This window comes from Oncorhynchus gorbuscha, linkage group LG16, assembly GCF_021184085.1.
Source record: "Oncorhynchus gorbuscha isolate QuinsamMale2020 ecotype Even-year linkage group LG16, OgorEven_v1.0, whole genome shotgun sequence".
Classification (NCBI taxonomy): Eukaryota; Metazoa; Chordata; class Actinopteri; order Salmoniformes; family Salmonidae; genus Oncorhynchus; species Oncorhynchus gorbuscha.
In genome coordinates, this window is record NC_060188.1 from 91,961,567 (window position 1) to 91,973,655 (window position 12,089).

Sequence of the window (12,089 nt, forward strand, 5' to 3'; positions counted from 1 at the left end):
CTCTCCTCCTCCTCTCCTCCTCCTCCTCTCCTCTCCTCCTCCTCTCCTCCTCCTCCTCTCCTCTTCTCCTCCTCTCCTCCTCCACCTCTCCTCTTCTCCTCCTCTCCTCCTCCTCCTCTCCTCTTCTCCTCTCCCCGTCCTCCGATGAATACAATTCAACCTGATAAACAACAACCACGCCTCCTCACGCCTCCTCACGCCTCCTCACGCCTCCGCACGCCTCCTCACGCCTCCTCACGCCTCCTCACGCCTCCTCATGCCTCCGCACGCCTCCTCACGCCTCCTCACGCCTCCTCACGCCTCCTCACGCCTCCTCACGCCTCCGCACGCCTCCTCACGCCTCCGCACGCCTCCTCACGCCTCCTCACGCCTCCTCACGCCTCCTCACGCCTCCTCACGCCTCCGCACGCCTCCTCACGCCTCCTCACGCCTCCGCACGCCTCCTCACGCCTCCTCACGCCTCCTCACGCCTCCTCACGCCTCCATTTTGAAGTGGGGATTGTGGTCTCTGTCTGACTGGCCCTCTACCTTATTCTGTCTGACTGGCCCTCTACCTTATTCTGTCTGACTGGCCCTCTACCTTATTCTGTCTGACTGGCCCTCTACCTTATTCTGTCTGACTGGCCCTCTACCTTCCTCTGTCTGACTGGCCCTCTACCTTATTAAGTCTGACTGGCCCTCTACCTCATTCTGTCTGACTGGCCCTCTACCTCATTCTGTCTGACTGGCCCTCTACGTTCCTCTGTCTGACTGGCCCTCTACCTTATTCTGTCTGACTGGCCCTCTACCTTATTCTGTCTGACTGGCCCTCTACCTTCCTCTGTCTGACTGGCCCTCTACCTTCCTCTGTCTGACTGGCCCTCTACCTTATTCTGTCTGACTGGCCCTCTACCTTCCTCTCTCTGACTTGCCCTCTACCTTATTCTGTCTGACTGGCCCTCTACCTTATTCTGTCTGACTGGCCCTCTACCTTCCTCTCTCTGACTGGCCCTCTACCTTCCTCTGTCTGACTGGCCCTCTACCTTCCTCTGTCTGACTGGCCCTCTACCTTCCTCTGTCTGACTGGCCCTCTACCTTCCTCTGTCTGACTGGCCCTCTACCTTCCTCTGTCTGACTGGCCCTCTACCTTCCTCTGTCTGACTGGCCCTCTACCTTCCTCTGTCTGACTGGCCCTCTACCTTATTCTGTCTGACTGGCCCTCTACCTTCCTCTCTCTGACTTGCCCTCTACCTTATTCTGTCTGACTGGCCCTCTACCTTATTCTGTCTGACTGGCCCTCTACCTTATTCTGTCTGACTGGCCCTCTACCTTATTCTGTCTGACTGGCCCTCTACCTTCCTCTGTCTGACTGGCCCTCTACCTTCCTCTGTCTGACTGGCCCTCTACCTTCCTCTGTCTGACTGGCCCTCTACCTTCCTCTGTCTGACTGGCCCTCTACCTTCCTCTGTCTGACTGGCCCTCTACCTTCCTCTGTCTGACTGGCCCTCTACCTTCCTCTGTCTGACTGGCCCTCTACCTTCCTCTGTCTGACTGGCCCTCTACCTTCCTCTGTCTGACTGGCCCTCTACCTTATTCTGTCTGACTGGCCCTCTACCTTCCTCTCTCTGACTTGCCCTCTACCTTATTCTGTCTGACTGGCCCTCTACCTTATTCTGTCTGACTGGCCCTCTACCTTCCTCTCTCTGACTGGCCCTCTACCTTATTCTGTCTGACTGGCCCTCTACCTTCCTCTGTCTGACTGGCCCTCTACCTTCCTCTCTCTGACTTGCCCTCTACCTTATTCTGTCTGACTGGCCCTCTACCTTCCTCTGTCTGACTGGCCCTCTACCTTCCTCTGTCTGACTGGCTCTCTACCTTCCTTTGTCTGACTGGCCCTCTACCTTATTCTGTCTGGCCCTCTACCTTTCTCTGTCTGACTGGCCCTCTACCTTCCTCTGTCTGACTGGCACTCTACCTTATTCTGTCTGACTGGCACTCTACCTTATTCTGTCTGACTGGCCCTCTACCTTCCTTTGTCTGACTGGCCCTCTACCTTATTCTGTCTGACTGGCCCTCTACCTTCCTCTGTCTGACTGGCCCTCTACCTTCCTCTGTCTGACTGGCCCTCTACCTTATTCTGTCTGACTGGCCCTCTACCTTCCTCTGTCTGACTGGCCCTCTACCTTATTCTGTCTGACTGGCCCTCTACCTTCCTCTGTCTGACTGGCCCTCTACCTTATTCTGTCTGACTGGCCCTCTACCTCATTCTGTCTGACTGGCCCTCTACCTTCCTCTGTCTGACTGGCCCTCTACCTTATTAAGTCTGACTGGCCCTCTACCTCATTCTGTCTGACTGGCCCTCTACCTCATTCTGTCTGACTGGCCCTCTACGTTCCTCTGTCTGACTGGCCCTCTACCTTATTCTGTCTGACTGGCCCTCTACCTTATTCTGTCTGACTGGCCCTCTACCTTCCTCTGTCTGACTGGCCCTCTACCTTCCTCTGTCTGACTGGCCCTCTACCTTATTCTGTCTGACTGGCCCTCTACCTTCCTCTCTCTGACTTGCCCTCTACCTTATTCTGTCTGACTGGCCCTCTACCTTATTCTGTCTGACTGGCCCTCTACCTTCCTCTCTCTGACTGGCCCTCTACCTTCCTCTGTCTGACTGGCCCTCTACCTTCCTCTGTCTGACTGGCCCTCTACCTTCCTCTGTCTGACTGGCCCTCTACCTTCCTCTGTCTGACTGGCCCTCTACCTTCCTCTGTCTGACTGGCCCTCTACCTTCCTCTGTCTGACTGGCCCTCTACCTTCCTCTGTCTGACTGGCCCTCTACCTTATTCTGTCTGACTGGCCCTCTACCTTCCTCTGTCTGACTGGCCCTCTACCTTATTAAGTCTGACTTGCCCTCTACCTTATTCTGTCTGACTGGCCCTCTACCTTATTCTGCCTGACTGGCCCTCTACGTTCCTCTGTCTGACTGGCCCTCTACGTTCCTCTGTCTGACTGGCCCTCTACCTTATTCTGTCTGACTGGCCCTCTACCTCATTCTGTCTGACTGGCCCTCTACCTTCCTCTGTCTGACTGGCACTCTACCTTATTCTGTCTGACTGGCCCTCTACGTTCCTCTGTCTGACTGGCCCTCTACCTTATTCTGTCTGACTGGCCCTCTACCTCATTCTGTCTGACTGGCCCTCTACCTTCCTCTGTCTGACTGGCACTCTACCTTATTCTGTCTGACTGGCCCTCTACCTTCCTCTGTCTGACTGGCCCTCTACCTTCCTTTGTCTGACTGGTCCTCTACCTTATTCTGTCTGACTGGCCCTCTACCTTCCTTTGTCTGACTGGCCCTCTACCTTATTCTGTCTGACTGGCCCTCTACCTTCCTCTGTCTGACTGGCCCTCTACCTTCCTCTGTCTGACTGGCCCTCTACCTTATTCTGTCTGACTGGCCCTCTACCTTCCTCTGTCTGACTGGCCCTCTACCTTCCTCTGTCTGACTGGCCCTCTACCTTCCTCTGTCTGACTGGCACTCTACCTAATTCTGTCTGACTGGCCCTCTACCTTCCTCTGTCTGACTGGCCCTCTACCTTCCTCTGTCTGACTGGCCCTCTACCTTATTCTGTCTGACTGGCCCTCTACCTTCCTCTGTCTGACTGGCCCTCTAACTTCCTCTCCTCTCTAGCTGGTGCTGCCTCTTCTATGCATGATGTTGGGGCATCATAGCCCTCCTGCCTCTTTCTTTCTCTTTCTCTTTCTCTCTCTGTCTCGCCTGCTCTCTGTCTCGCCTGCTCTCTGTTTCGCCTGCTCTCTGTCTCACCTGCTCTCTGTCTCTCTGTCTCTCTTGCTCTCTGTCTCGCCTGCTGCTCTCTGTCTCGCCTGCTCTCTGTCTCGCCTGCTCTCTGTCTCGCCTGCTGCTCTCTGTTTCGCCTGCTCTCTGTCTCGCCTGCTCTCTGTCTCGCCTGCTCTCTGTCTCGCCTGCTCTCTGTTTCGCCTGCTCTCTCTCTCGCCTGCTCTCTGTCTCTCTGTCTCGCCTGCTCTCTGTCTCGCCTGCTCTCTATCTCGCCTGCTCTCTGTTTCGCCTGCTCTCTGTTTCGCCTGCTCTCTGTCTCTCTGTCTCGCCTGCTCTCTGTCTCACCTGCTCTCTGTTTCGCCTGCTCTCTGTCTCTCTCTCTCGCCTGCTCTCTGTCTCGCCTGCTCTCTGTCTTGCCTGCTCTCTGTCTCGCCTGCTCTCTGTCTCGCCTGCTCTCTCTCTCTCTCTGTCTCTCTGTCGCGCCTGCTCTCTGTTTCGCCTGCTCTCTGTCTCTCTGTCGCGCCTGCTCTCTGTTTCGCCTGCTCTCTGTCTCTCTCTCTCGCCTGCTCTCTGTCTCGCCTGCTCTCTGTCTCGCCTGCTCTCTGTCTCTCTGTTTCGCCTGCTCTCTGTCTCATCTGCTCTCTGTCTCTCTGTCTCGCCTGCTCTCTGTTTCGCCTGCTCTCTGTCTCGCCTGCTCTCTGTCTCGTCTGCTCTCTGTCTCGTCTGCTCTCTGTCTCTCTGTCTCTCTGTCTCTCTGTCTCTCTGTCTCTCTGTCTCGCCTGCTCTCTGTCTCGCCTGCTCTCTCTCGCCTGCTCTCTGTCTCTCTGTCTCTCTGTTTCGCCTGCTCTCTGTCTCGCCTGCTCTCTGTCTCTCTGTCTCTCTGTCTCTCTGTCTCGCCTGCTCTCTGTCTCGCCTGCTCTCTCTCTCGCCTGCTCTCTCTCTCGCCTGCTCTCTGTCTCGCCTGCTCTCTGTCTCGCCTGCTCTCTGTCTCGCCTGCTCTCTGTCTCTCTGTTTCGCCTGCTCTCTGTCTCACCTGCTCTCTGTCTCGCCTGCTCTCTGTCTCTCTGTCTCGCCTGCTCTCTGTTTCGCCTGCTCTCTGTCTCGCCTGCTCTCTGTCTCGTCTGCTCTCTGTCTCGTCTGCTCTCTGTCTCTCTGTCTCTCTGTCTCTCTGTCTCTCTGTCTCGCCTGCTCTCTGTCTCGCCTGCTCTCTCTCGCCTGCTCTCTGTCTCTCTGTCTCTCTGTTTCGCCTGCTCTCTGTCTCGCCTGCTCTCTGTCTCTGTCTCTCTGTCTCTCTGTCTCTCTGTCTCGCCTGCTCTCTGTCTCACCTGCTCTCTGTCTTCGCCTGCTCTCTCTCTGCCTGCTCTCTGTCTCGCCTGCTCTCTGTCTCTCTGTCTCGCCTGCTCTCTGTCTCTCTGTCTCTCCTGCTCTCTGTTCGTCTGCTCTCTGTCTCGCCTGCTGCTCTCTGCCTCGCCTGCTCTCTGTCTCTCTGTCTCTCTGTGCTCTCTGTCTCGCCTGCTCTCTGTCTCGCCTGCTCTGCTCTCTGTCTCGCCTGCTCTCTGTCTCGCCTGCTCTCTGTCTCGCCTGCTCTCTGTCTCGCCTGCTCTCTGTCTCCTGCTCTCTGTTTCGCCTGCTCTCTGTCTCTCTGTCTCGCCTGCTCTCTGTCTCACCTGCTCTCTGTTTCGCCTGCTCGCTGTCTCTCTCTCTCGCCTGCTCTCTGTCTCGCCTGCTCTCTGTCTTGCCTGCTCTCTATCTCGCCTGCTCTCTGTCTCGCCTGCTCTCTCTCTCTCTCTGTCTCTCTGTCTCGCCTGCTCTCTGTTTCGCCTGCTCTCTGTCTCTCTCTCTCGCCTGCTCTCTGTCTCGCCTGCTCTCTGTCTCGCCTGCTCTCTGTCTCTCTGTTTCGCCTGCTCTCTGTCTCACCTGCTCTCTGTCTTGCCTGCTCTCTGTCTCTCTGTCTCGGCTGCTCTCTGTTTCGCCTGCTCTCTGTCTCGCCTGCTCTCTGTCTCGTCTGCTCTCTGTCTCGTCTGCTCTCTGTCTCGTCTGCTCTCTGTCTCTCTGTCTCTCTGTCTCTCTGTTTCGCCTGCTCTCTGTCTCGCCTGCTCTCTCTCGCCTGCTCTCTGTCTCTCTGTCTCTCTGTTTCGCCTGCTCTCTGTCTCGCCTGCTCTCTGTCTCTCTGTCTCTCTGTCTCGCCTGCTCTCTGTCTCTCTGTCTCTCCTGCTCTCTGTTTCGCCTGCTCTCTGTTTCGCCTGCTGCTCTCTGCCTCGCCTGCTCTCTCTCTCGCCTGCTCTCTGTCTCGCCTGCTCTCTGTCTCTCTGTCTCGCCTGCTCTCTGTCTCTCTGTCTCTCCTGCTCTCTGTTTCGCCTGCTCTCTGTTTCGCCTGCTGCTCTCTGCCTCGCCTGCTCTCTGTCTCGCCTGCTCTCTGTCTCGCCTGCTCTCTGTCTCGCCTGCTCTCTGTCTCGCCTGCTCTCTGTCTCGCCTGCTGCTCTCTGTCTCTCCTGCTCTCTGTCTCTCCTGCTCTCTGTTTCGCCTGCTGCTCTCTGTCTCGCCTGCTCTCTGTCTCGCCTGCTCTCTGTCTCGCCTGCTCTCTGTCTCTCTGGCTGATACTCTCTGGACTCACAGCAGGCCTCCTCTTCTTTCAGACTGGCCCTGTCCTCTTTTCTCTGCCCTCCTTCCTCTCCTCCCAGCTCCCCGGTCAGTGAGTAGAGCGCGGCTCATTTCAGGACCCACCTGTGTCACATCCAGCCTTTTGACCCCAGCTCTGTAGCGGTGAAAGGCGGGTGAATTGGAACATGGAGAGACTTGATTCCCCGCTGACCGTGGAACAATAAGCACCAGAGGACTGAGATCTGGCTGGGTAATAAGCACTAGAACTCTCTCTCTACCTCTCCTCTCTACCTCTCCTCTCTACCTCTCCTCTCTACCTCTCTACCTCTCTACCTCTCTACCTCTCTACCTCTCCTCTTCTCCTCTCCTCACCTCTCCTCCTCTCCTCGCTACCTCTCCTCTCCTCTACCTCTCCTCTCCTCTCTACCTCTTATCCTCTACCTCTCCTCCTCTCCTCTACCTCTCCTCTCTACCTCTCCTCCTCTCCTCTACCTCTCCTCTCTACCTCTCCTCTCCTCTCTACCTGTCCTCTCCTCTCTACCTCTCCTCTACTCTACCTCTCCTCTCTACCTCTACCTCTCCTCTCTACCTCTACCTCTCCTCTCTACCTCTCCTCCTCTCCTCTCTACCTCTCATCTCTACCACTCCTCTCTTCCTCTCTTCTCCTCTCCTCTCTCTCCTCCTACTCCTCTCTCTCCTCTCCTCTCTACCTCTACCTCCCTACCTCTCCTCTCTACCTCTACCTCCCTACCTCTCCTCCTCTCCTCTCTACCTCTACTCCTCTTCTCTCTACCTCTCCTCCTCTTCTCTCTACCTCTCCTCCTCTCCTCTCCACCTCTCCTCCTCTCCTCTCTACCTCTCCTCTCTACCTCTCCCCTCTACCTCTCCCCTCTCCTCTCCTCTGTTCTCCTCTCCCTTTCCTCTCCTCTTCTATGTCCTCTCTACCTTCCTCTCTCCTCTTCTCTCTCTCTCCTCTCCTCTCCTCTCCTCTCTCCTCTCCTCTCCTCTCCTCTCTCTCCTCTCCTCTCCTCTCCTCTCCTCTCCTCTCCTCTCCTCTCCTCTCCTCTCCTCTCCTCTCCTCTCCTCTCCTCTCCTCTCCTCTCCTCTGTTCTCCGCTGTTCTCCTCTGTTCTCCTCTCCTCTCCTCTCCTCTCCTCTCCTCTCCTCTCCTCTCCTCTCCTCTCCTCTCCTCTCCTAGATATAGAAGACCTCTGTTTTACTAAATCTAGCTGGAAGTGAAAAAAGAACCCGTTTTTCTTTAAATATGTCAGTGGTTAATTGAAACATAAAGGAACATGTTCTCTGTGAGCCCGGGATTAATCAATCTGATCCCTGACACACACACACACACACACACACACACACACACACACACACACACACACACACACACACACACACACACACACACACACACACACACACACACACACACACACACACACACACACACACACACACACACACACACACACACACACACACACACACACACACACACACTTCATCAAATGTAATTGGAGGAAAGTTGTCGATATGGCAACAAAAGTGCCTGCTCAACGAGCGCAAGGCACAGAATCCAGCAGACGTGAGTGTGTGTGTGTGTGTCTGTGGTGGTGAGGTTTCATCAGGAGATGTTCACTCTCCCCTCGCTACAACTGAGTTCATTAGGGACACATCTTAACAAAACACGTCAAAAGATTCTGCAACCCAACAGAAAATGACCGTTGCTTATTGCACTTAGCTCAGATAGCACCTTTCCATTTCAGACTCATGAATATAGCCCTTATCTCAAATCAAATACAATCTGTCTGCTAGTTCATTAAGAGGTACTGAAGAGCTAAATCTGTTATGTGCTTCCACACAGGAGGAGAGGAGGAAGGGAAAATAAGGGAGAGGAGAGTATCTCAATTGCACACTCCTACGTGTGCTCTCTCCTCGCCTCCTTCTCAGGCCCCTCCTCTCTGACCTTCTCATCCAATGGGGTTTTGAGAAGGAGGTGAGGGGAGAGGACGTGACGAGTCTGCGATTGAGATTCTCCCAAGGAGAAAGGAGTGGTGTTTAGCTTCATTAATTAGCGCTAGCAGAGATGAGCTCGTTCTCACCTTTAAGCACCATTGATTCATTGTCCTGATCTTAATGAAAGGTGTATTTTAATAGGTAATTCCAGGATAAGGGCTAAATGAACCAGCTGAATAGAAACTGGTGGTGTAATGGTAAAGTGGTTAATAAAGGGGTCTATAATGATGCCGCTATGGGGCCTTGCAGGTAGCCTGGCCGGGTAGCCTGGCCGGGTAGCCTGGCAGGTAACCTGGCGGGTAGCATGGCGGGTAGACTGGCGGGTAGACTGGCTTGTAGCCTGGCAAGTAGCCTGGCATGTAGCCTGGCATGTAGCCAGGCATGTAACCTGGCAGGTAGCCTGGCATGTAGCCAGGCATGTAACCTGGCAGGTAGCCTGGCATGTAGACTGGCATGTAGCCTGGCATGTAGACTGGCATGTAGCCTGGCAGGTAGACTGGCATGTAGCCAGGCATGTAACCTGGCAGGTAGCCTGGCATGTAGACTGGCATGTAGCCTGGCAGGTAGACTGGCATGTAGCCTGGCATGTAGCCTGACAGGTAGCCTGGCAGGTAGCCTGGCATGTAGCTTGGCATGTAACCTGGCAGGTAGCCTGGCATGTAGACTGGCAGGTAGACTGGCAGGTAGACTGGCATGTAACCTGGCATGGAGCCTGGCTAGCCTGGCAGGTAGCCTGGCATGTAGCCTGGCATGTAGCCTGGCATGTAACCTGGCAGGTAGCCTGGCATGTAGACTGGCATGAGCCTGGCAGGTAGACTGGCATGTAACCTGGCATGGAGCCTGGCTGGTAGCCTGGCAGGTAGCCTGGCATGTAACCTGGCATGTGGACTGGCATGGAGCCTGGCATGGAGCCTGGCAGGTAGCCAAGTGGTTTGAGCGTTGGGTCAGTAACCGAATGGTTGCTGGATCGAATCCCTGAGCTGACAAGTTAAAAATCTGGCCTTCTAACCCCACGGGGTGAGATCTTGCGTGGAGCCCTAGATCGAGGGAGATTATCAGTGTTCTTGTAGGTCTTCCGTTTCCTAATAATTGCTCCCACAGTTGATTTCTTCAAACCAAGCTGCTTACCTATTGCAGATTCAGTCTTCCCAGCCTGGTGCAGGTCTACAATTTTGTTTCTGGTGTCCTTTGACAGCTCTTTGGTCTTGGCCATAGTGGAGTTTGGAGTTTGACTGTTTGAGGTTGTGGACAGGTGTCTTTTATACTGATAACAAGTTCAAACAGGTGCCATTAATACAGGTAACGAGTGGAGGACAGAGGAGCCTCTTAAAGAAGTTACAGGTCTGTGAGAGCCAGAAATCTTGCTTGTTTGTAGGTGACCAAATACTTATTTTCCACCATAATTTGCAAATAAATTAATTAAAAATCCTACAATGTGATTTTCTAGATTTTTGGAATGCATTTCAATTAACAGGTGTGCCTTGTTAATTTGTGGAATTTCTTTCCTTTTTAATGCGTTTGAGACAACCAGTTGTGTTGTGACACAAGGTAGGGGTGGTATACAGAAGATAGCCCTATTTGGTATAAGACCAAGTCTATATTATGTCAAGAACAACTCCAATAAGCAAAGAGAAACGACAGTCCATCTTTACTTTAAGACATGAAGGATTTTGGAGAGGCATCCAGCTGCACATCAAAAATGGATGAGGTATATTGGTATATTCCCATCTCATCCATCTCAGATGTTATTTATCTGTCTCATCCATCTCAGATGGTATTTATCTGTCTCATCCGTCTCAGATGGTATTTATCTGTCATCATCCATCTCAGATGGTATTTATCTGTCTCATCATCCATCTCAGATGGTATTTATCTGTCTCATCCATCTCAGATGGTATTTATCTGTCTCATCCGTCTCAGATGGTATTTATCTGTCTCATCCGTCTCAGATGGTATTTATCTGTCTCTTCCATCTCAGATGGTATTTATCTGTCTCAGATGGTATTTATCTGTCTCATCCGTCTCAGATGGTATTTATCTGTCTCATCCGTCTCAGATGGTATTTATCCGTCTCAGATGGTATTTATCCGTCTCAGATGGTATTTATCCGTCTCAGATGGTATTTATCCCTCTCAGATGGTATCTGTCTCATCCATCTCAGATGGTATTTATCTGTCTCATCCGTCTCAGATGGTATTTATCTGTCTCATCCGTCTCAGATGGTATTTATCTGTCTCATCATCCATCTCAGATGGTATTTATCTGTCTCAGATGGTATTTATCTGTCTCAGATGGTATTTATCCGTCTCAGATGTTATTTATCTGTCTCATCCGTCTCAGATGGTATTTATCTGTCTCATCATCCGTCTCAGATGGTATTTATCTGTCTCATCCATCTCAGATGGTATTTATCTGTCTCATCCTCCATCTCAGATGGTATTTATCTGTCTCAGATGGTATTTATCTGTCTCAGATGGTATTTATCTGTCTCAGATGGTATTTATCTGTCTCAGATGGTATTTATCCGTCTCAGATGGTATTTATCTGTCTCAGATGGTATTTATCCGTCTCAGATGGTATTTATCCGTCTCAGATGGTATTTATCCGTCTCAGATGGTATTTATCTGTCTCAGATGGTATTTATCTGTCTCATCCGTCTCAGATGGTATTTATCTGTCTCATCCGTCTCAGATGGTATTTATCTGTCTCATCCGTCTCAGATGGTATTTATCTGTCTCATCCATCTCAGATGGTATTTATCTGTCTCATCCGTCTCAGATGGTATTTATCTGTCTCATCCGTCTCAGATGGTATTTATCTGTCTCAGATGGTATTTATCTGTCTCAGATGGTATTTATCTGTCTCATCCGTCTCAGATGGTATTTATCTGTCTCATCCATCTCAGATGGTATTTATCTGTCTCATCCATCTCAGATGGTATTTATCCGTCTCAGATGGTATTTATCCGTCTCAGATGGTATTTATCTGTCTCATCCGTCTCAGATGGTATTTATCTGTCTCATCCGTCTCAGATGGTATTTATCTGTCTCATCCGTCTCAGATGGTATTTATCTGTCTCATCCGTCTCAGATGGTATTTATCTGTCTCATCCGTCTCAGATGGTATTTATCTGTCTCATCCGTCTCAGATGGTATTTATCTGTCTCAGATGGTATTTATCTGTCTCATCCGTCTCAGATGGTATTTATCTGTCTCATCCATCTCAGATGGTATTTATCTGTCTCATCCATCTCAGATGGTATTTATCCGTCTCAGATGGTATTTATCCGTCTCAGATGGTATTTATCTGTCTCAGATGGTATGTGTGCGCACAACCTGTCAACGTTAGTTGGTCTCGTATCGTGTGAGTCACTAGCTTTGTTCCTGGGCATCTGTGTGTTACCACATAGCAGTCAGTCCAAAGGCTCTGGTTATGTTAACCAGTCAGTCCACTGGCTCTGTCATAACCTCACATGGTCTCTCCTATCATTGCTATGCAGACGACACACAATTAATCTTCTCCTTTCCCCCTTCTGATGACCAGGTGGCGAATCACATCTCTGCATGTCTGGCAGACATATCAGTGTGGATGACAGATCACCACCTCAAGCTGAACCTCGGCAAGGCGGAGCTGCTCTTCCTCCCGGGGAAGGACTGCCCGTTCCTTGATCTCGCCATCACGGTTGACAACTCCATTGTGTC

The 12,089-nt window shown here is 52.1% G+C and overlaps 1 protein-coding gene across 1 annotated transcript; it reads right to left on the reverse strand.

Annotated features, from left to right (window-relative positions):
* Positions 1-8,621: 8,621 nt before the first annotated feature.
* Positions 8,622-9,095, reverse strand: LOC123999861 (tetra-peptide repeat homeobox protein 1-like). The gene has a single exon (XM_046305869.1). It carries the CDS (start codon positions 9,093-9,095, stop codon positions 8,622-8,624), a length of 474 nt encoding a protein of 157 aa, XP_046161825.1.
* Between the last annotated feature and the right edge of the window lie 2,994 nt (positions 9,096-12,089).